The sequence below is a fragment of the Dromiciops gliroides genome, chromosome 1 (genome assembly GCF_019393635.1).
Source record: "Dromiciops gliroides isolate mDroGli1 chromosome 1, mDroGli1.pri, whole genome shotgun sequence".
NCBI classification, from domain to species: Eukaryota; Metazoa; Chordata; class Mammalia; order Microbiotheria; family Microbiotheriidae; genus Dromiciops; species Dromiciops gliroides.
In genome coordinates this window covers 490,438,263-490,462,469 of record NC_057861.1, presented here as the reverse complement: position 1 = coordinate 490,462,469, position 24,207 = coordinate 490,438,263, and the positions used below count along the sequence as shown (strand labels likewise).

Below are 24,207 nucleotides of genomic sequence, written 5' to 3'. Positions count from 1 at the left end.
GTGCTAATTTTGGCCTATTAATACCAAGAAAACAGGCTCTGCATTAGCCAGCACCACAACATTCATATATAGAACCATTGGTCAAAACAAATGGAGTAGTTTTGTTTTGTTTTGTTTGGGTGAGGCAATTTGGGTTAAGTGACTTGCCTAGGGTCACACAGCTAGTAAGTATAAAGTGTCTGAGGCCGGATTTGAACTCAGGTCCTCCTGAATCCAGGGTTGGTGCTCTATCCACTGTGCCACCTAGCTGCCCAAATGGAGTACTTTTAAATGCTGTGGATAAGTTCACTTACACTGGCAGTATACTTTTCAGGCATGTACATATACATGATGAGGTTGACATACATCGCCAGAGCGAGCTCAGTATTTGGGAGGCTCTAAAGGAAAGTTTGGGAAGTGAAGTCAGCTGCTCCACTAAAGTAAAAAATACAAGGACCATCTCAAGGTTTCTCTGAAGAACTTTGGAATTGATTGTGAGACATGGGAGATACTGAAAGAGGACCATCCGGTATGGTATGCCCACATCAAAGAAGGCACTGTACTCTGAGCAAAACAGAATTACAGTAGCTCAAAAGAAATGTGAGATACACAAATTTAGAGCCATCTCCACTCCAGATGTTCATAGAGACTATTTTTACCCAGCCTATGATAGAGCCTTCTGAGCTTTTGTCAGTCTGAACAGACACAGTCCTGTCCTGACTTTAGGATGTAGTAATGGTTCAAAGGCTGTGCACAGTTTAGTGACTTATTGGGGGAGGAGTTCCAGATTGGTTTCCTGAATGGTTGGACCTATTCTCTGCTCCACCAAGGTTGCATTTTTGAGCCTCTCCTTCCATAGTCACCTCTGCTGATCTGAATTTCCATCCAACCTCCTCTCTTTGCAGTTGATGAAACTTTGATACAGGAGGTTGTGACTTGTCTAAGGTCCCAACAGGGAATGTCAGACAGAATTTAAACCTGGATCCTCTGAATAAGCAGAGTCACAGCAGTGACAAAGATGGGATTCAAACTCAGATCCTCTCATTCTTGACTTTGTCCTTTTTCCACTATTTATACTATGTTGTGATTATTGAACTGAGGTTCCTGAAGGAACCAACTGGGAAGAGATTTATTTAAACAGAATTGATGAGTTCAGAAACCTCAGATAGCATAAGTAATACAAAGCTCTTTTCCCTTTTTGCACTAACCAGTATTCTCTTTTATTTGTCCCCACAAAAATCTGACCTTAATGACTTTAGTTGAACATTCTAGACTGTGGGATATTACCTACCTTAACTGAAATGGAGATCTTCACATCCTAGATATTGCATGGAAAAAAGCTAGCTTTTTAGATAAGGTGCAGGATACTTTTTTTTTTTTTTAGTGAGGCAATTGGGGTTAAGTGACTTGCCCAGGGTCACACAGCTAGTAAGTGTTAAGTGTCTGAGGCCGGATTTGAACTCAGGTACTCCTGACTCCAAGGCCAGTGCTCTATCCACTGCGCCACCTAGCTGCCCCCAGGATACTTTTTTAAAAAATAATTTTTATTATTTAATTTCAATTCTATTAAATTATTTAAAATATATTGATATCTTTTGTTTTTTCTAAACTTATACTTCCCATCCTTCTCCCTCTCTTAGAGAGCTATCCGTTATTACAGAGGAAAAGAAAGAAAGAAAAAAGAGTTTAGCAAAATTAAATAACACATCAGCCAGATCTGGTAACATACTTAGCTTTCCATACGCAGTCCCCTACTTCTGCAAAAAAGAAGACACATTCTCATTTGTTTTCTTAGTGACCAAGCTTAGTTACTATAATTTCATAGCACTCAATTTCAACTTTCTTTTATTCTTTCATTTGTAATATTGTAGTCATAGTGTATATTGTTTTCCTACTGTTTACTTCACTCTGTATTGGTTCATGTAAGTTTTATTTTTTTCTGTATTCATTGTTATTTACTCATTCTTTTTTGTATTCATTGTTTCTTATAGTCTGATAATTCATCACATTTATGCACCACAATTTGTTTATCATTTCCAAAGATGGGATTCTTAGGAGGCTTCTGATGATTCAGGTTATATCAAGCATTCATTCTTTTTTTTGTTTTTTTGATGTTTTTTTTTTGGTGGGGCAATGGGGGTTAAGTGACTTCCCCAGGATCACACAGCTAGTAAGTGTCAAGTGTCTGAGGCCGGATTTGAACTCAGGTACTCCTGAATCCAGGGCCGGTGCTTTATCCACTGCACCACCTAGCTGCCCCCTCATTCTTTCAGACAGCAAACATTTAAGTGTCTTTATTCTGTACAAAGACAGAAATTAAATAGCCTCTGCCCTTTTCTTTCTTTCTTTCTTTCTTTCTTTCTTTCTTTCTTTCTTTCTTTCTTTCTTTCTTTCTTTCTTTCTTTCTTTCTTTCTTTCTTTCTTTCTTTCTTTCTTTCTTTCTTTCTTTCTTTCTTTCTTTCTTTCGGCAATTGGGGTTAAGTGACTTGCCCAGGGTCACACAGCTAGTAAGTGTTAAGTGTCTGAGGCCGGATTTGAACTCAGGTACTCCTGAATCCAGGGCCGGTGCTCTATCCACTGCGCCACCTAGCTGCCCCGCCTCTGCCCTTTTCAAGACGTTTAATCCACAAGCATTTTCTTCTGTAAAATGCTTATTACTGCATGTCAAGAACTATACTGAAGATGTAAAGAAAAAAACAAAGTGAGGAAGAAACCAGCAGTTAGGAGAAACCAGGAAAAGTCTCTTGCACAATTTGGTTTTTGAACCAAATTTTGATAAAGGCCTGTTATTTTTTGAGATAGAGCTGAGGAGAAGAAATCATTCCAGGCACAGGAACAGTCAATGCAAGCACAGAGATGATGGATGGAGTATTATGTTTGAGGATCAGCACAATGGCTTGACCATAGCATATATAGAGAGGAATAATGCATGAAAAGACCAGAAAGACAGAAGCCAGATGGTGAAGAGATTTAAATGTCTGAACAGAAGTGTTTTATTCGATCCTAGAGATGATGAGGTACAGGAGTTTATTAAGTTAGGAGGTTGAGATGGTCAGACATATGCTTCATCACTTTGGCAGCTTTTTGGAGGGTAAAATAATGAGGAGAGCTTGAGACAAAGAGTCCAAGACTTTTAATACGAGCCTGAACCAGGATAGTCCTTGTGTTGGTGGAAACGAGGATGAATACGAGAGATTTAGAAAATGAAATTTCAGTATTTGTCAACTGATTATATATGCGAGGTGAATGAAAAGTTAGGAATAACATTAGGGTTACAAACTTGGTTTATTGGGAAGACAGTGATGCCCTCCACAATCACAGGGAAGTATGAATATGAGGAGGTTATTTTGGGGGTTGGAGAGCTCATGAGTTCTGTTTTGAACATTTTGAGTTTGAGATACGTGTAGGACATGTAGTTCAAAATGTTGTATACAGTTGGTGATATAGGACTGAAGCTTACTAGAAAGACTGTGATAGGTTATATAGATCTGCAAATCATCCAGTTAGAGATGTTTATTGAGTCCATGGGAAGTGATGAGGGTAACCAAGGGAGATAATATAGAAAGAAAAAAGAGTGAATAAATGAATGGGAGAGTGAATGAATGGAAATACAGCAAAAGAGATTAAGAAGGTATGATCAGACAGAACAGTATGATAAAAACCAACAGAAGAGTAAGTATCTAGGAGTTGGTCAGAAACTTCAAGAGGTTGAGAAATGTAAAGACTGAGAAAAGACCATTAAATTTATCAATTAAGAGCTCATTGGTAACAATGGAGAGAACAGCAGTTTCAGTTGAGTGATGTCAGAAGTGAGATTTATAGAGACTTTAGGAGAAAGTGATTTTAGTTGAAAAGGAGAGGCAAAGTTGAGAGAGACAGGAAGTTTTTCACTGTAGCCAAGAAGGAACTGATAGATAGGGAGAGATAGTAAAAGAGATTGGGGATATAGGATAATAGCGGAGGCAGTCTGATAGAGAAGAGGAAATGGATTCAAGGGTACATGTAGCGGAGATGTTGTTTCAGTCATGTTAAATTCTTCGTGACCTCTATTTGGGGTTTCCTTGGCAGAGATACTGGAGTGTTTTGTTATTTTCTTCTCTAGCTTATTTGACAGTTGAGGAAATTGAGGCAAATAGGGTTAAGTGACTTGCCCAGGGTCACACAACTAAATAGGTGTCTAAGGCCAATTTTATACTCACAAGATAAGTCTTCCTGACTCCAAGCCCAGCCCTCTAAGCCACCTAACTACCCTGTAGAGGGGTAGGCTTTAGCGAGATGATTTGGCAAGATCAGAGGCCATAGGGAAGTAAGAGGTAGTGGAGGATTTTGTCCAAAGGATGTAAGATAAAGAAAGGAAAGGAGAGAGTTTATGGTGAAAAAAGCCTCAGTTTTTGTTTTATTATTGGTGAAATTATTATTGGCTAGGTCTTCAGGTAAGAGGACACGGGGGGGGGGGGGAGGAAATGTGGTGGGAGGTTTGAGGAAAGAAGATAATGTTGGAATAGGTGCTCTGGTAAGTCGGGTATAAAATAATTAGAGAAGTGAATGAAGAAATAGAAAATATAAACTTGTTGAAATCAATTAATTACGAGTGATATATTCAGTGCTTTATGAAAGTGCTTTTCTTTTCATATATTGCCAAATGGTTTTTTAAAAGCAAAAAAATAATATTAGTCAACTTAGCAAATATTTATAATGTATGTACTAAGTGATATGTATATATTAAGTGCAGGACTGGAATTACAAAACTATGGCATAAACCCTTGTTCTAAGAACTATTCTGTAGCAGTGTGCAAATCTTAGTTTAATTCAACTTTTTGTTTTTGTTTTGTTTTTGTTGAGGCAATTGGCATTAAGTGACTTGCCCAGGGTCACAAAGCTAGTGTCAAGTGTCTAAGGCCGGATTTGAACTCAGGTACTTCTGAATCCAGGGCCAGTGCTCTATCCACTGCGCCACCTAGCTGCCCTCTAATTTAACTTTTGAAATCATTTTGTGTCCTTTTTATTTAATTTGCTGGGCCACTAGTTCACCCACTTATCTCTGGACCTCAGTTTCCTCTAAACAGCTTTGTTACGTTTCGATCTTAGTTTATTTCTTTTAAAAAGCTATGTTTGGGGGCAGCTAGGTGGCGCAGTAGATAGAGCACCGGCCCTGGAGTCAGGAGCACCTGAGTTCAAATCCGGCCTCAGACACTTGACACTTACTAGCTGTGTGACCCTGGGCAAGTCACTTAACCCCAGTTGCCTCACTAAAAACCAAAACCAAAACCAAAAAGTTTTCTTACAACACTGTATCAGAAAAATTGAATCAGTTGGATGGATGGATTAATTGATGTTCTTAGCAAAAACTTTTAATGCCATAAAATGTGGGGATTTTTATAATAATTACACTATTGCTTCTACCATTACTTATTTCCTTTTGTAAAACTGAAATTCTGATAAGAAAGGAAATCTGAATTTGTAATTGCACAAAAATTTCTTGAGGAAAATTTAACATTTGTATATCAGCGTATTTCTTGGTTTTTTCCTAAAATTTAGCTTTAATTCTTGATTTTATTCTTTTATCAGTGTTGATTCCAAAAGAAAAGCCACCCATTACAGTTGTTGGCGATGTAGGAGGAAGAATAGCCATTATTGTGGTATGTGGGCGAAGGCCTTTTATGATTTAAAATGTTTTAGAAATATACCTAATTGCTTTAAAGAGTTAAAGATTGTCTTTGTATAATAGATATACTTAATTAAATATCCGCATACATAGTATTTTATTAAAGTCCTACTCCAGATGCCTTATTGAGTATTGTAAATGACCTTGGGTTACTTAAATTGCTTTGTTGTGGTATAGACTTTGACAAGTGTTACCAAGCTGCAAAAGTTTAAAACAGGGATGCAATGATCCTTCCTTCCTTCCTTCTTCCTTTCTTCCTTTCCTTTCCTTTCCTTTCCTTTCCGTTCTGTTCCGTTCCGTTCCTTTCCTTTCCCAGGACAATGAGGGTTAACTGACTTGCCCGGGGTCACGCAACTAGTAAGTGTCAAGCGTCTGAGGCAGGATTTGAACTCAGGTCCTCCTGAATCCAAGGCCAGTGCTTTATCCATTGCACTACCTAGCTGTGCGGCCCCCCCCCCCCCAATTGATGTTTAGTATGTGTGTGGTCTGAGGACTAGACCAGCTAAATTTGAGGAGGCTCAGCACTTAGCTGTATGTAGAAATTTTTTGGCCATGCCAATACATGAAAGCCAACTTTTAAATAATAAAAGGATTGCAATCAATGGAGGGAGTATCCACAATGATGAAGTTATTAATCCTTATGTTGTTGAAATTGAAGTACATAAAATTGGCAGGAAATGAGAGAGAAATTGATGTAGGAATGTTTGCTAACACTACTTAATCCTACAGAAGTAAAATAAAACACAGATGACAGTTAGTTGACAATTCTAGAACTCTGCAAAAACAGCCTTTTCCCACAGTACCATCTTCAATTCTATATTATCATTTAGCACAGCAGCAGAGTACTTTCTGAAATTTTTGTTTGTGTAAGAAGAATAATTCAACCTTAACACTAGCTGCAGCTGGATTAATGTTTCCTTTTGGTGGTAATGTGAAGCCTGAATTTGTTAGTTTCCAAGTAATTGTGATGGTCACGATTATGAATGTTCCTTTAAGAAAGCCTTGATTGTGAAGCAAAACCCAAAAGAAAAATTGGTGCAGAATTGTCAACTAGTTTGATAACTTTAAGTCATTGAAACTATCCCAGCAGATAGAAGCCATAGTAGAGGCAAAGGTTTGCCTATCCTTTTATTCATCTTCCTTTTGTCTCCTTTTGCCTCTCCTATTCATCTTCTCTCCTATTCTGCTCCCTTTTCACTATTCCATGTTGATCGATCTGATTACTCAATCCTGTCTTTTCATTATACTGAAATGAAGCCTTCAGTGATACTAATGATTAAAAGCTCAGTATTCTTTACTTAAAACTTGAGTGTCAGTTTAACAAGAAATAAGTGGTGAGACTTCCCTTGAGATCTTAATATTTCTAAGTTATTTGTCTATATCCTTAAACTACTAAAAGAATATTATTTCAGTTGTTTAATGATATTTCCAGACTCACTGACTTTTATGGTTAGAAGGAATTTTAATGTCCATGTAATGTAACACTTTGCCAAAGGAATTTTCTCTATAACCTACTTGACAGTCATCTCTTCTCTACTTGAAGCCCACTAATGAGAAGGAAATTGTCGCCTCTTGTACTACTGCACTTTGGGGCATCTCTAATTGTTATGGAGTTTTTCCTGAAATCAAACCTAAAATTTCCTCTTTGCAATTTCCACCCATTATTCCTGGTTCAGCCCCCTGGGACCAAACAGAACCAGTCTAACTCTTCTTTTCCATGATAGCTTTTTTTTTGGGGGGGGTAAGTTTTGAGTTCCAAATTCCCCCCTTCTTCCTGAGAAAATAAGCAATTAGATATAGATAATACATATGCAGTTATGCAAAATATTTCCATATTAGTTATTTTGTACAAGATGACTCAAAAAACAAAGAAGATAAAAAATAGCATGCTTCAGTCTGTGTTCAATCAATATCAGTTCTTCCTTTGGAGGTGGATTTTAGTATGCCTTATCTATTATTAGTTCTTTGGGATTGTCTTGGATTATTGTATTGCTGAGAATAGTTAAGTTGTTAAAAGTTCATCAAACTATGTTACTGTCTCTGTGCACAACATTCTCCTGATTCTTCTCACTTAAGGATTTGAATACAGCTATTCTGTCTTTTTGAGTATTCTCTAGGCTAACTATGCCCAGTTTCTTTAACTAATTGTCATGGCATATACTCAAAACCATTTTCTTTCTTGGTTGGTTCTCCTTTAAGTGCTCTCCAAATTATCACTTTCCTTCTTAAAACTTTTGTCCCCAGAATTGAATACAATAGCATTCCGTTTGTGGTTTGACCAGGACAGAGTACAGAATAACTTTCACCTTCTTATTCCTGGAAACTATTCCTCTCTTAATGATGCCCAATATTGCTCTGACTTTTTTGAGTCCATATAACATTGCTGACTTATTAAGTTTGTTGTCTACTTATATTCTCACTCCCTCCCCCAAATCTTTTCCAAACAAAATTCTGTCTAGTCACACTTTCCCCATCATGTACTTGTGAAGCTGATTTTTACAAATTCAAGTGTAAGACTTGACATTAGTCCCTTTGGCATTTCATGTTCTTAGCTTTAGCTCCACGCTAGCTCATCACTTCAACAACTCTTATGAGCATGGCTCTCTGCAGACCTTGAGGATACAAAGACAAAAACAAAATCATACCTGCAGTGCAGGAGAGTTCAGATGAAGAGCAGCAGGGTCACACCAGGATAGCAGTAACAGATTTATTACACTGTGGTCTAAGTATCAGAGCCACTTAACACTCAAGGCTTTCAGCAAACAGCTTGATGGTATCAATAAGAGACTGCATTGTCTTCCATAAAGGAAGAGAAATAGTAGGATAGTTTAGACCAGAGAAATTAGGTTATTTTCTAAATTGCCTAATTAGGAGTGAGGTTTGGGGACACAGGGAATTCAACTCTTACCTGTGCCACCTAGCAAAAAGACTGGGGTGGGGCAAGAGGCCACTAATGCCCGGTCTCTAGGTTTATTAACTTGTGGGGCTGGAGCTATACCAAACAGGTTTTCACTGGTCACTGTAATTTCCTTTAAAATTTTTAGGGTAATCTCTGGGATGGTTCAGTCCCCTTAAAGGGGGCTTGTGTTGGGTTTTGAGCAGGTGAGGCCTTGAAGAGAAGTGTTAGAAAGCATAACAAGGGAAAAGAGATGGGGAATTAATGACAAGAACAAGTATGGCTCATTCCAGAAATTAGTTCGTTTTCTTTTTCTTTTTCTTTTTTTTTTGCAGGGCAATGGGGCTTAAGTGACTTGCCCAAGGTCACACAGCTAGTAAGTGTCAAGTGTCTGAGGCCGGATTTGAACTCAGGAACTCCTGAATCCAGGGCTGGCGCTTTATCCACTGCGCCACCTAGCCGCCCCTTTTTTTTTTTTTTTTAACTTTTTAAAAATATTTATTTATTTATTGCAGGGCAATGGGGGTTAAGTGCCTTGCCCAGAGTCACATAGCCAGTAAGTGTCAAGTGTCTGAGGCCGGATTTGAACTCAGGAACTCTTGAATCCAGGGCCGATGCTTTATCCACTGCGCCACCTAGCCGCCCCGAAATTAGTTTGTTTTGACCAAGGAGTAATCATTCTCTCTATATATATATATGGTAAAGGAACATAGATTTAAGTTGACAAGTTTATACATATGTATAAATATATATGTATATATCATCTGACTGTGTATACTCTCTACACTGTAATGTAGAATGTATCATTCATAGAGATAAAGTGGAACCAATGTGTGAAACAGAAAGAAAACCAGTTTGGCCATACCATATAAGATATGAAAAAGAGTCATTCATAACAGTGTTGGAAGGGTAGCTGGGGTCCAGGTTGTGAGAGGTTTTAAAAGCCTTATGAAAAGTCATATATTTGATACTAGAGGCAGTAGGAAGGAAGGAAACAAGCATTTATTAAGTGCCCTGGGATGTTGATGCTATTAATTATCCCAGTTTTATAGTGGAGGAAACTGATGTAGACATAGGTTAAGTGATTTCCCTAGGGTCACACAGCTAGTAAGTATCTGAGGAAGGATTTGAATTTGGATCTTCCTGATTCCATACCCAGTGCTCTATTCCCTGTATCATCTACTCATTAGAGTTTATTGAGAAAGAGGAGTGTTCTCACATGGATCAACTATCATACCTATTGTTTTTCATACCTAGGGCAATGCCTCATTAATCTGGGACCACCAATCGTAGTAGGTAGTAATAAGATAACCTTTTATGGACATCTACATCCATTCCTTAGATTTGGCTGTGCAATCATATTGAATTAATCTGGCTTCAGGTTATAAAATAAGCAAGCTTTAGTTATTTACTCTTCCTTTTTAAAAATGTCTAAGTAAAGAGAAAAATTAGTCAGATGTGCTTAAATATAATTTATTAAAATCATTAATTTCCATGCCTTATTGTTGTAAGGGTCAAATTTAATGGAGAGTTAATTGGGTGGCTCACTGAAATATTGGGGTCCCAGAAATAATGAGGGACCTCTAGGTTTAAAGCTCCCTCCCCTCTGAACTGCCTTTTTAGATATTTTCTCCCAGGCCAATAAGAAAGAAGCCTTACAGCCTCTTTTCCACAAATGGATCAGATTTTATTAATTGGGAATAAAATAAACAGCAAAGGTGAAATTAATAAAAATCAAAGACAAGGAAATAGGGGAGAAGAAATACGGATAATCCTCCTAGCTTTGACCTAAGTCTATTCAAAAAAGCAGAGTAACTCACCACCTGGAGAGAGAGAGCTCCAGAGGAGACTCAGACTCCCCTCAGCGAGCCTCTAATTTTCCTCCCCCAAAAGGGGAGGTCCTTCAAAAACTGCCTATGGAGAGAGGTTTCTCCTCCTGACCTCAGTAACTTACATAACTTCAGGGCAGGCCAGGTATGGCACCTCCTAAATGAGTCAGCCAAATTCTAATAATTTTACCACATTGTTCAAGATGAGGAAAAAAAAAGAATCAGTATCTATTTTTAAGTCTCTAGTTGAAGATCTTCTACTTTTAGTTAATAAGAGAAATTAAAATATTGTCACCAGGACCTAGGGCTGCTACCACCAAAAGGTCCACTTTAGGAAAGTGATATTTGGCTATTAAAACTATATTTTGGGGGCAGCTAGGTGGCACAGTGGATAGAGAACCGGCCCTGGGTTCTGGAGGACCTGAGTTCAAATCCGACCTCAGACATATGACACTTACTAGCTGTGTAACCCTGGGCAAGTCACTTAACCCTCATTGCCCTGCCCCCCCCCCCAAAAAAAAAAAACCCAACCAAACAAAAAACTATATTTTGATGAAAAATCCCACTGCTTGGCAAGTATTCCAAAGACATCCAGCCAAAAAAGATGTGTCCCACTTTTTATAGCAGCAAAGAAGTAGACACAAAATAAATGCCCATCATTAGGGGAATGGCTAAAATTGTGGTACACAAATATAATGTTATAATTTTATGAATACAAAGAAGTATGGTAAGACTTATGAGAACTGATGCAAACTAAAGTAGCATAACCAGGAAAACAATGCATATGGTGACTACAGCCATGTAAATGGAAAGAATGTCAGCAAAAGAAATGGAAACTGAACAATGTGATATTATAATGACCATACTCTGTCTTGTGCACTTCTTCTCCCCCACAGAAAAGAGATGTGAGAACGAACCTCCACCTTCTTTGAAGAGGTGGAGGACTATCAGATTTGGTTAATATGTTGATTAGTTTTTTAGAACTGTCTCTCTGCGGCAGGCATCCTGTTCTCCCCCCCCCCACCCCCCCGCCCCGTTTCTTTTAAGTGTTTGTCTTTCTAGGAGGGGAAGGAAGAATATGTTGTGAAATATAGGTAATGTTGTAAATGCAAAAGATAACCATTTTTTTTAAAGAAACCATATATTGAAATTAGAGACACCCTCTTATTTTTATATCTATATTGCATCTATGCTACCTTTAATCCTTTCTATGCTGTATATCTGAATCTCCAGACTTAGTTTTTGGTGGGTCTGCTGTGGCAGCCATTTTCTCTTCTGATGCACATAGGCTGTCCAGGATTCAGCCTTACCCTACTAGATTATTCCAGCCCACCAAAGCAGAAAGCCATCAACTTGTATTATTCTCTATTGTATTGTATTCTCTACTGTATTATATTATTTTTCATCCTTTACATGTTTTCCAAAATAGCAGGAAAAACTTTGTCATTAGCTGGGTAAACTGTATCTTTGGTATTATTATTATATGCTAGTTGAATAACCTTTTTTTTTAAGGAAATAGCACTGGTTTGCAGTCACCTCTTCATGACATAATCACTTTTTTTCCTAGATTTCTTTGATCTGCTTCCCAATTTTCCTAGAAATTAAAGATGGATTAGAGGTAGCAGACACCATTTGTTATCCTTACCCCATTTTGGGGTGTTGGGGATTATATATTTTTCATCTTTCATATGTCATTAACAATGGTTCATCAGTCCCCTCTGCCAATTCTTTCAGTACCTTGAGGATGTTGTTCATTTGGTCCTGATGACTTGAATTCATCAAGGACAAGCAGGTCCCTGTTATGCATTTTTGTTCTTTTGTTTCCAGTGTGAAGGTCATTCTTCTTAATAGAGAAAACAGAAGCAAAATAACATTAAATTAGCTTCTTTCTGATCTAATTTTTTTGTCCTATCCACTTAAATGAAAGACATCCCTTATTTTATTACCCCCTTTACCCCAATATAGCAAAAAAAAACCAAACCAAAACCCAAAACTCAACCAAATCCACCCTTTCTGTTATCCTAAGCTTCCCTTGCCAGTTTCAGTTGTTTTCTGAGCATTAGCAGTCCTGACACTTTAGTTTGTTTACAGAACCACATTCATATTCATCCTCAGCTTACTTACCTTCCCTTGCTTTTGTCTTACCTATGTCCTTTTAGAAATCTTTGTTGTTGTTAACATACGTATTGATCTCTTTAGATAACTCCCATTTTTCATCCTGCTGGAATTGTTTCCCATTGAATTTTAGGATTTTATCCTTGAGAATTTCTTATTTCTCTTCAGCTGTGTCTTCACATATGGAATTTTAGTCCATAGGATCCTACCTGTGCTTCCTTTAAAATCTGATTTCCCAAAGTCCAGAAAACTTTTCTCTCATCTATCATAAACTGTAGGAGTGATTGATCACTTCCACACTATGTTCTCTGCATTACCCCAGTAATCGGTTCGTCCTTGTACATGACAATCAGATCCTGTATAGAATTTCATCTCATTGGTTTCCCTTAACTTTTGGAGAAGGACAAAATTATCATTAGGGAAGAGTAAAAACTTAATTGCTGTTATACTTGTGGCAAAGAGAGAACTCAGAGCAGATATTTAGGTAAAAGTTTCCTTTCACTGTTTTAAACTGTTTCCTGAATTCCTCATATTTTTCCTCTTTCTGTCTGGGTGTGGTCTGTTGTATACCATGACAAAACAATGTGTTTCTCTCTCCATTAATCTTCACTCAGTGCTCTCTACCTGCTTCCTGCTGGTAGTATATCTTAATATACATTCTAGTTCTTCCCCTTCCCTTTTTTATCCTTTTTCTTTTGAGTTAAGTTATGCCCATCCAAAGCCATATTCATGAGGTTCATTCTTTCACATCTCAGTGTTACGCATTTAATTGCAGTTAGATTTTTCTCCTTGAAATAGGATCTCTAGTTCCTCTTGCTTGTTGCCTAAACTTTGCACATTTATATACATTTGAAGTATTGGGTCTTATCACTGACTCCTTTCTTGTATTTTGTCTCTTATGAATTTATGAGTGTCTCAACTAATTCCTTCATTGTAGCTATTCTTTATGGTATTTAGTTTGGTGGATTCATATACACACACACACACACACTCACACACACACACACACACACACACACACACACACACGATGATGATGAGAAAACTAGAGAGAGTTTTCCCATCCTTTTTATTTTAAAGTTCAATTAATAAGATTTTAACACAACCAAAAAATATACATTCTTACCAATTTTTCTTAGGTATACTCTGTTCCTGGCTAGGAGTCTATCATTCCTATACTTTTAATTCCTCTTTCCTTGAAACTGAAACATGAAGTTGGAATTTGGGGAGGTTAGCCCCCTTTCATATGGCCAGGTCCCAGGTTATTCCTCTGCTGGATAATTGAAATGCAGTAGGAGCAGCTAGGTGGCACAGTGGATAGAGCACTGGCCCTGGATTCAGGAGGACCTGAGTTGAAATCCGGCCTCAGATACTTAACAAGTACTAGTTGTGTGACCCTGGGCAAGTCACTTAACCCCAATTGCCCTCCTTCCTTTCCCCCCCCCCCAAAAAGAAAGAAATGTGGTAATATTACTTGAAATATCAAGGTTATCATTATTATTGGCCTAGTCTTGGTGGTGGTTGTTTTTAAGGAGGAATAAATAGCTACTTTTTTTTTTTTTCATGAAAAAAGGCTATTTTTCTCCACACTATTCTTGTGGGAAGTTGTTGTTTATAGACCTTTTTGGAAGGTGATATAGTACAAGGCCAGGGGAAAGCACTGCTTTTGCTTAGAAGACCTGAGTTCAAGTTCTAGCTTATTAGCCAGGTAATCTTAAGCAAGTCACCTAATCTCTCTGAGACTTATCCATAAATAATAACAATGGTAGGTGACATATATTTAGTGCTTTAAAATTTGCAAAATGATTTACATACACGATCTAATTTGAGTCTGTCAACAAACCTACATGAGATACGCTATTACTCCCATTTTACATCTGAGGATTCTATGACTCAGAGATGACTTGCCCATGGTCATACAGCTAGTGAGTGTTGGAGTCAGGATTTAAACCTAGGTCTCTCCTGACTTTACAAATCCAAGTTCCCTTTTCACTCTATCATGTGTTCTCTGCACAGAGATGAAACTATACATAGTGTTTACCTGAGAGTCATGAGGAAGGCATTTTCGCACATTTTAAAGCAATAATTGTATGTTACTGATCTTTCTATATATTTCTAATAATTTCTAATACTGATTTATCATTTCTAATGAGTAACCCATATTTATATAGTTTTGATTCTGCTAACATTACACCGTGAAGCACACCTAACAATGAGGCCTAACATTTAATTTTTGCTCTGTCATTGTTACCAAGAGAAAGATTTCATATAAACAAATGATGTTTCTTTTTTGAAATCTCGGGGCAGCTAGGTGGTGCAGTGGATAGAGCACTGGCCCTGGATTCAGGAGTCCCTGAGTTCAAATCCAGCTTCAGACATTGACACTTACTAGCTGTGTGACCCTGGGCAAGTCACTTAACCCTAATTGCCTCACCAAAAAGAAAAAAAATTTCATTGTTTTATAATCTCCTTTAAGATTTTTTTCTGCACAGACTGACAGGTCCCTATGTGCCCAGATAAGTCTTTGTATTTGGTGTTTTGTGAATAATGTATTACCATGATTTAAGTAAACTTCAAAGTGATTGGCTTTTTAGTTCCCTTTTTAAAATTTCTTCCAAGCATTTACTATATGGCTGTTTAGTTCCCCAGTAATTATCATACCTCTGCTAATTAAAACTCAGTTAATTCTAGTTTATTAATTTTTTTTCTTTCAAGTTACCACGTATTAATTTACTTTTCTGTCATTGTCAGAGAAAGTAAAGGTCTGGAGAAGTTTTCTTTGAATTCTATCTCCTATATAAATTCTATTTGGTATTTCAAATAAACATGCCATCTTACTAAGCCAAAGTAGTGCTTATTTATTCATATTAAGTTGTAGTAGCTTTGAACTTACTTTATTATTAAAAATATCTGTTTAAAAATTCAGTATATGTAGGGGGCAGCTAGGTGGCGCAGTGGATAGAGCACCGGCCCTGGATTCAGGAGTACCTGAGTTCAAATCCGGCCTCAGACACTTAACTTGTACTAGCTGTGTGACCCTGGGCAAGTCACTTAACCCCAATTGCCTCACCCCAAAAAAAAAAAATTCAGTATATGTATAAACAAATGTTGAGAACTATCTTTACATGTAACTGGAAAAAAATAAAATACTTTTACCAGGAAAAAAAAGGCCCCAATGGATGCACTATCCACTGTCTTTGCAATATGAATTGGCTGGTGTCTATGAAGTTTTTCTTGACATTTCTTAAAGTAGAAGAATTTTAAATATGATGGTTTTTTAAGGGACTGGTGATTAAACAAAAACTGTTTGCACTATTATTTTTTGTTTTGTTTTTTTCTTTTGTGGGGCAATGAGGGTTGAGTAACTTGCCCAGGGTCACACACCTAGTGTCAAGTGTCTGAGGCTGGATTTGAACTCAGGTCCTCCTGAATCCAAGGCCAGTGCTCTATCCACTGTGCCACCTAGCTGCTCCCTTGCATTTTTTTGTTTGTTTGTTTTCCGGGGCAATGGGGGTTAAGTGACTTGCCCAGGGTCACACAGCTAGTAAGTGTCAAGTGTCTGAGGCCGGATTTGAACTCAGGTACTCCTGAATCCAGGGCTGGTGCTTTATCCACTGCACCACCTAGCTGCCCCTGCATTATTATTTTTAAGGCTGATTTGAGGAAGAAACGGAACATGGATCATGATTTTTAAAAATCTAAGGAGCGAGCTGAATGGGGATGGAAGTGGGGAAAAGTACAATAAAACCATATATACCCAAGGGGGCAGGAATTCAATATAGACTCCTATGGATACTGTCTAGATATTACAAAATATTTTGTTGCCTTATGATGTGTAAAACAAGCTATTTCCAGATTACTTCTCTTGATTCCATCACAAAGAATGTACTAATCTATTTTTGTTCTGTGTGTAATTTTACAGGATGATATTATTGATGATGTTGACAGCTTTCTTGCAGCAGCAGAAACACTGAAGGAAAGAGGAGCTTATAAAATCTTTGTGATGGCAACCCATGGTCTCCTATCTTCAGATGCTCCCCGATTAATAGAAGAATCTGCTATTGATGAGGTAAGTAAATCTGCTTCATAGATTCAGAATCTCAGCTGAAGTAATGTGGCGAAATCTGTGTTGGTCTGTACTTATTCAGAATACACTCAAGGCTTGGGTTATTTTAAATTTCCTTTTAAGAATTAGAAAGTTATTTTTGGTGAAAGTACTCCTCTTCCCTTGGCCCAGCATGCCTATTGCACAAAACTATGAGAAAAGGAAAGATGGTTTTGGAGTAGAAAAGTCATAGTAATCTCACTTATCTGGCAATCTTGTTCAGCATAGGACTGAGGGGAAGAAGGAAGGTGGTTTTGGGGGTTTTTTTTGGTGGGGCAATGAGGGTTAAGTAACTTGCCCAGGGTCACACAGCTAGTAAGTGTCAAGTGTCTCATGTCGGATCAGGTCTTCCTGAATCCAGGGCTAGTGCTTTATCCACTGTGACACATAGCTGCCCCCAGAAGGAAGTTTTTTTAAAAAGGTCTGAGCAGCTAAATTAGACATCAGAGAACAAAACTGCATATGAAAGAACCACTGGAGAGAGCTTCTACAAGAGCCACTTGGACCATTGCACAGATACTTACCTGAATGTTTGATATTCTAATGAGTTTGGTTATCTGGTTTCCTAGCCCACAGGAAATTAGTAGTAACAGTTAAGGCAGGGATACCATTTTGAAATGTAGTTGGTAATAAAGCTCTGAAGATATCTAAAATGACTGTAACGCTTTGACCGAAGATCCCATTGCTTGCATAACCTAAGTCAGAAACAGTCCTATTTGCACCAAAGTAGCCATGGCATTTCTCTAGAACTAAAAACAAAGCAAATGCCTACCATAAATTGGTGGTACATGAATCTAATAGACTATTATTGTGTTATGCTGAATGGGAAGGATTCATAGAAATATAAGATTATATGAATTGATACAAACTGAACCAAGTAAGGAGAAAAATAGTCTAAACAGTGACTATAAGAATGTGAATGGGAAGAAAAACAACAGAATTAAATCTTGTTTATTTATAATGACCAAACTTGTCTGAAAAGAAGAGCTGAGAAACATTGGAAAGGTTGGGGATTATGGATATGGACAGGTGCATATTGATGTGTTGGTTTTGTTATACTACTTTCTCTTGTTTCTCTAAAAAGAATTGGTTTTTTTGGGGGGGGGCAGGGCTATGTGGGGTTAAGTGACTCGCCCAGGGTCACACAGCTAGTAAGTGTCAAGTGTCTGAGGCCGGATTTGAACTCGGGTACTCCTGAATCCAGGGCCCGTGCTCTATCCACTGTGCCATCTAGCTGCCCTCTCTAAAAAGAATTTTTAAAGTAAGGGATGGATCTCTGGATGGGGTGAGTGGAGATATATTTAGAAATAAGGATGAGGAGAGAGCCTGTGAGGAATAGTAAGTGGGCTTGTTTGGCTGGAGCGTACTGTGTGAGATGGGAAATAATGTGTACAATGTGTGATCTACCTGGAAAGACGAACTGGAGCTAGAGTATTAGGAGCTTTTACATGCCAAACAAAGTTTATAGCTTATCCTAAAGGCAGTTGGGAGCCACTAAAGCTTTAGCATGCTTCGAACTTTTGTTTCAAAATATTGGCAACTCTGGAGAATAGAACAAATAGAAGAGGAGAATTAATAGATGAAGGGGAGCCAATTGGGAGGCTGCTGAAAATAGTCCAGGTGAAAGAGAGGTGAGGAGAGCCTGAACTATAGTGGTTGTGGTTGAGTGGAGAAATGGGAATGAACATTACATATTAAGGTAGAAGAATATATTAGTCAACTGATAGTATATGGGGATTAGTGAGTGCAGTAGGTTGTGGATGACTTCTGACTTGTAAGCTTATGTACCTGGAAGAATGATGGTTTCCTTATTAGAAATAAGGAATTTGAAAAGAGGAGACAATTTGGGCTAAAAGATAACAAGTTTTATTAATGACATGTTGATTTTGAGATGGCTATGGGACATCCAGGTAGAAATGTCCATAAGGCAGTTGGAGATGTGGGACTGAGGGGTGAATGGTTTAAGGGTGAAATAGATTTAAGTGTCATATGTATATAATAAATCCATAGGAGCTGATGAAATTACTGAGAAAGTGGAGAGAGAAAAAGCCAGAACCCAATATCTATCTGAGGTATATTCTACGAAGTAGGCAGGACATCAGTGAAGATCCTACAAAGTAAACCAAGAAAGATCAGTCTGATAGGAAGAGAACCCTGACAAAAGCACTGTCAAGAAAACCCATGAAGGGGCAGCTAGGTGGCGCAGTGGATAGAGCACCGGCCCTGGAATCAGGAGTACCTGAGTTCAAATCCGACCTCAGACACTTAACACTTACTAGCTGTGTGACCTTGGGCAAGTCACTTAACCCCAATTGCCTCACTAAAAAATAAAAACAAAACAAAAAACAAAACAAAAAAAAGAAAACCCATGAAGCAGGCAGCTAGGTGGTGCAGTGGATAAAGCACCGGGCCTAGATTCAGAACTACCTGAGTTCAAATCCAGCCTCAGACACTTGACACTTACTAGCTGTGTGACCCTGGGCAAGTCACTTAACCCTCATTGCCCTGCAGAAAGAAAAGAAAGAAAACCCATGAAAGAAAGTATCCAAAAGGAAAGTACAGACAACACTGTCAAGCAGCAGAGAGGTCAAGAAGGATGAAAAAAGACCATTGGATTTAGCAACAAAGATATCTTTGTGTCCTTAGAAAGTGGAACATTAGTCTACAGAAGCCAAATAAGAAAGTGGAAGCAACAAATTTTTACATTTTTTTTCTAGAACATTTTGTACCTGTAGGCCTCTACCTCCCTACTCAGAGTAGGACAGGGTGCTACATTATCATTTCTGTGGAAATAAGACTAGTTATTGCATTAAATCTGTATTTTGTTGCCCTTTGGTGGTTTCATTTATGGTATTGTAGTCATTGTGTATATTGTTTTCCTGTTTCTACTTGCTTCTCTCCATTAGTTCATATAAGTTTTCTCGGTGTTTCTCAGAATTTCTCATATTTGTTGGTTTTTATACAGTATAATAAATTTAATTTTTTATATGTCACATTTTATTTTGCTATTCCTTAATTAATGGGCACATACTTTATTTCCAGTTCTTTGCTACTCCAAAAAGTGCTGAAGTCTGGAACTTTTATGTGTTAATTGTTGGGAAAATTCAGTTTTCCTAGTCAAATATCCTCAGTATCAGGGGCAGAGGGGAGATAAAGACTGCTTCTTTTTCTCTTGCCACCATAGATATTCTAGTCATGCTTATTCTGTGTGTCTTAGATGCTGGGGGAAAATTTGTGTACCTCATAGGTAAAATTGTAATGAAAAAATCCTGGAAGTGCTTGTTGAGAGACTGTGAACTTGACAAATTATAAATAAACCATTACCAGAAGATGCCGGTATACTGCCACCAAGACTACCCTTGAAAATAAAAAAATAAGAGCTATTGCTCAAGGGAAAATGGTGTAATTTCCTTAGCCTTATATTTGGTTTATTTCTCTTGGCAGGTGGTGGTTACCAACACAATTCCACATGAAATACAGAAACTCCAGTGCCCCAAAATTAAGACCGTGGATATCAGCATGATCCTTTCCGAAGCCATTCGCCGAATTCACAATGGAGAATCCATGTCTTACCTGTTTAGAAATATAGGCTTGGATGACTGAGGGTTGTTTTTTTTTTTTTTCATATAAGCTAACATGGGCCAAACTGGAAATGTATAGAACATGTACTGTGAAGTATCATGCTTGATCTTAAATATTTCAAAGGAACCTTTTTTGGGGGGGTGGAGAAGTTTAATGGGTTTTTTTCCCCACCCCTATTTTTTTCCTTAATTTCTTACTCTATGAGGGTAGACCAGATTTTTAACAGTTAGGTAGGGTTGGGGAGGGGGGTTTTGTGTGTAACTTTTTTCAAAAAGCACATTCCCAACTCCCTTGTGTTTAAGAACAGAAAGGGGAAAAAAGATCCAGTTGTTTTGGTTTAGCTTACCGTTTAAAAACAATATTTTGTGCTCATAAACCACCCCTTTCCCAAAGTTGCTTGATTCAGATGATTTAAGATGTTAATAAAATTAATTAATCTGTGATATTTGACCTTTAAAAATTAAAAGGTTATACTGTTGTATGCAGTGACATTTTGTAGAAATGCTTTTATAGAAAAGCATATGAAATATGCACCTGTATTTATTTTCTGCAACAAAAAGGAATAAAGAATTTGTTGTGTGAATTTTTTTAAACTTTTATTGAGTTGTACCATTGGTTTGCTTACTAAGCTATAGCTCTCTGATTATAATAAATGACAATTTGTATTTTTATAGTCTTTCAATGTTTACAAAACCCTTTGCTCACAACAACCTTCCGAGGCAGGCAGTGCAAGTATTATCTCTTTCTTTCTTTCTTTCATTTTTTTGAATAGAATTTTATTTTCCAAAATACATGTAAAAACAAAATTTTAACATCAATTTTTTTTATTACATATAAGGTATTTTATTTTTTCCATTACTTGTAAAGATAGTTCTCAACTTTTGTTTATACAAGCTTTACAATTTCAGATTTTTCTCCCTCCCCCCTCCCCTAGACAGCAGGTAATCTGTTATAGGTTATATCTATATATCTACATACATATATATATATACACAAACACATATATATACACATAATAACATTAATCCTATTTCTGCATTAATCCTGTTATAAGAGAAAAAATCAGAGCAGTAATGCAAAACCTCAAAATAGAAAAAAAAAACCAATAGCACCCAAAACAAAAGAAATAGTATGGCTCAATCAGCATCTATACTCCACAGTTCTTTTTTTTTTTTTCTTGGATTTGGAGATCCTCTTCTTTCATGAGTTCCCTGGAACTCTTCTGTACCATTGCATTGGTGAGAAGAATATAGTCCATCACAGTAGGTCAACACTCAATGTTGATACTGTGTACAATGTTCTTCTGGTTCTGCTCATCTCACTCATCATCAGCTCACGCAAGACCCTCCAGGTTTCTCTGAACTCCTCCTGCTCATCATTTCTTACAGCACAATAGTATTCCATTGTATTCATATACCACAACTTGTCCAGCCATTCCCCAATTGATGGGCACCCCCTCAACTTCTAATTCCTTGCCACCATGTAAAGAGCAGCTATAAATATTTTTGTATATGTGGGTCCCTTTCCCCCTTCCATGATCTCTTTGGGAAAAAGACCCAAAAGTGGTATTGCTGGATCAAAGGGTATGCACAGCTTTATCGCCCTTTGGGCATAATTCCAAATTGCTCTCCAGAATGGTTGGATCAGTTCACAGCTCCACCAACAATGAATTAGTGTTCCAATTTTCCCACAGCTTCTCCAACATTTATTTTCTTTTTTTGTCATTTTAGCCAATCTGATAGGTGTCAGGTGGTACCTCAGAGTTGTTTTAATTTGCATCTCTCTAATCATTAGAGATTTAGAGCATTTTTTCATATGGGAATAGATAGCTTTGGATTCTTCATCAGAAAACTGCCTGTTCATATTCTTTGACTATTTCTCAATTGGGGAATGACTTGGATTCTTATAAATTTGATTTAGTTCCCTATATATTTTAGAGATGAGGCCTTTATCAGAAGTACTGGCCTCAAAAATTGTTTCCCAGCTTTCTGCCTCCCTTCTAATTTTGGATGCATTGCTTCTGTTTGTACAGAAATTTTTTAATTTAATGTAATCAAAATCATCCATTTTGCATTTTATAATATACTCTATCTCTTGTTTGGTCAAAAACTGTTTTCCTTTCCAAAGATCTAATAGGTAGACTATTCCTTTCTCTCCTAATTTACCTATGGTATCACCTCTTATGTCTAAATCATGTATCCATTTTGACCTTATTTTAGTATAAGGTGTAAGATGTTGATCTGTGCCTAATTTCTGCCATACCATCTTCCAGTTTTCCCAGCAGTTTTTGTCAAATACTGAGTTCCGATCCCAGAAGCTGGAGTCTTTGGGTTTATCAAACACTACATTACTAGTGTCATTTACTACTGCATTTCCTGAGCCTAGCCTATTCCATTGATCTACCACTCTATTTTTTAGCCAGTACCAGATAGTTTTGATGACTGCTGCTTTATAGTAAAGCTCCAGGTTTGGTACCGCTAACCCACCTTTTAACATCAATTTTTTAAAAACTTTGTGTTCCAACTTCTCTTCCCCCCTCCATTCCTACCCCCTACCCACAAGAACTCAAGCAATTCAAAATAAGTTATACATGAGTAGTTGTGGGAGAATTCCCATATTAGCTAGTTGTGAGAGAAAACAGTCAAAAAAACCCCAAAACTTCAGATTAAGGAATTGTCAAAGAGGAAAAGAAAAAAAAATGTTTTTAAATGTGTTTCCATCTGTTTTCAGATACTATCAGTTCTTTCTCTGCAGATGGGCTGAAATCTTCATAAGTCCTTCAGGGTTATATTGGATCATTGCCTGGCTGAAAATAACCACATGCTTCCCAGCAGACTGTCTCCCACTATTGCTGTTATTTTGTATACAGTACATTTCACTCTGCTTCAGTTCATGTAGGTCTTTCCAGGTTTTTCTGATAGTATCCTGTTAATTATAACCTGTATATAGTACCTTAAGCTTGACAGAGAATTTTCTTCATAAAAGCCCAGCAAAGTAGGTATCATACGTTTTGCCATTATAATCAATCCTCATAACTATTTCTCTCTATCCCTTTTTTATTTTTTCAGAAAAGGAAACTGAGACTCAGGAATTGCAACCCCATAGTCATGTTGCTAATAAATGTTATAGCTAGTATGCGGACTTGGGTCTCTTAACTCTGGCTCTAGCCTTGTTTCTACCTTATCATTCTTCTTTTATGAAAACAAAGAAGACCTGAGGCTTTTTTTTTTTTTTGGTGGGGCAATGGGGGTTAAGTGACTTGCCCAGGGTCACACAGTAAGTGTCAAGTGTCTAAGGCCAGATTTAAACTCAGGTCTTCCTGAATCCAGAGCAGGTGCTTTATCCACTGCACCACCTAGCTGCCCCTAGACCTGAGACTTTCTGAAACTACTGTTGCAATATCAAATAGGTTTAATAATAGGTTTTTCTTTTCTTCATTTCTGCAGATTTCTATTCCTTTGTAGAATCCTGGAGTGTTGGCACCTGAAGGGGTCTTAGCAGTTAGCATTTAACAATTGAGGAAACCAAGGCCCAGAATAAGTGAAGTAAAGAAAATGGGAAAACAAGATACCCCAAATCCTATCTTTCCCATGAACTTATTTCTCTAAGACTAAACAAATTAGTAGAAAAAAATACTCTTTGATCAATTAAATAATGTTTCATAGTAGCAACATTTTTGTGTTTGTAACCACAAACTAATTTATTTGAAAATTAGCAATAGGTTGTTTAAAACTGAATCTTTTGGTTATATGTTCTTTCCTCCAAATTTACACTTTGCTTTTATTCAATTTTTAGTTTATTTCAAGTAGAATTTAATTAGAATTGGTAAGAGTTTTAAAATTTTGTTGTTACACAATTTTCCTTTCAAACTCACAGGCATACCTGCTTGACTCAGTTAAGAACCCTATTAAAAAAACTACCAACTTTCTTGGTTTTGATGCTCCATTCCACTGAGCTCCAGTGGAACCATCCCTTTCTAGGCCCTTTTTTTGTTTATTGCTTCTCTTCACACACCCCTCCCCCCCCTTCAGTGACT

General features: G+C 37.4%; 1 protein-coding gene across 1 annotated transcript in view; it reads left to right on the top strand.

Annotated features, from left to right (window-relative positions):
- The window catches only part of PRPSAP2 (phosphoribosyl pyrophosphate synthetase associated protein 2), a 65,992-nt gene extending 45,150 nt beyond the window's left edge, over positions 1-20,842 (top strand). Inside the window, exons 10-12 of the mRNA XM_043972419.1 lie at positions 5,548-5,618; positions 16,407-16,553; positions 20,034-20,842. Coding sequence (XP_043828354.1) covers positions 5,548-5,618; positions 16,407-16,553; positions 20,034-20,192 — 377 coding nt within the window. The 3' untranslated portion in view covers positions 20,193-20,842. The remainder of the gene's footprint in view (positions 1-5,547; positions 5,619-16,406; positions 16,554-20,033) is intronic.
- Positions 20,843-24,207: the final 3,365 nt, after the last annotated feature.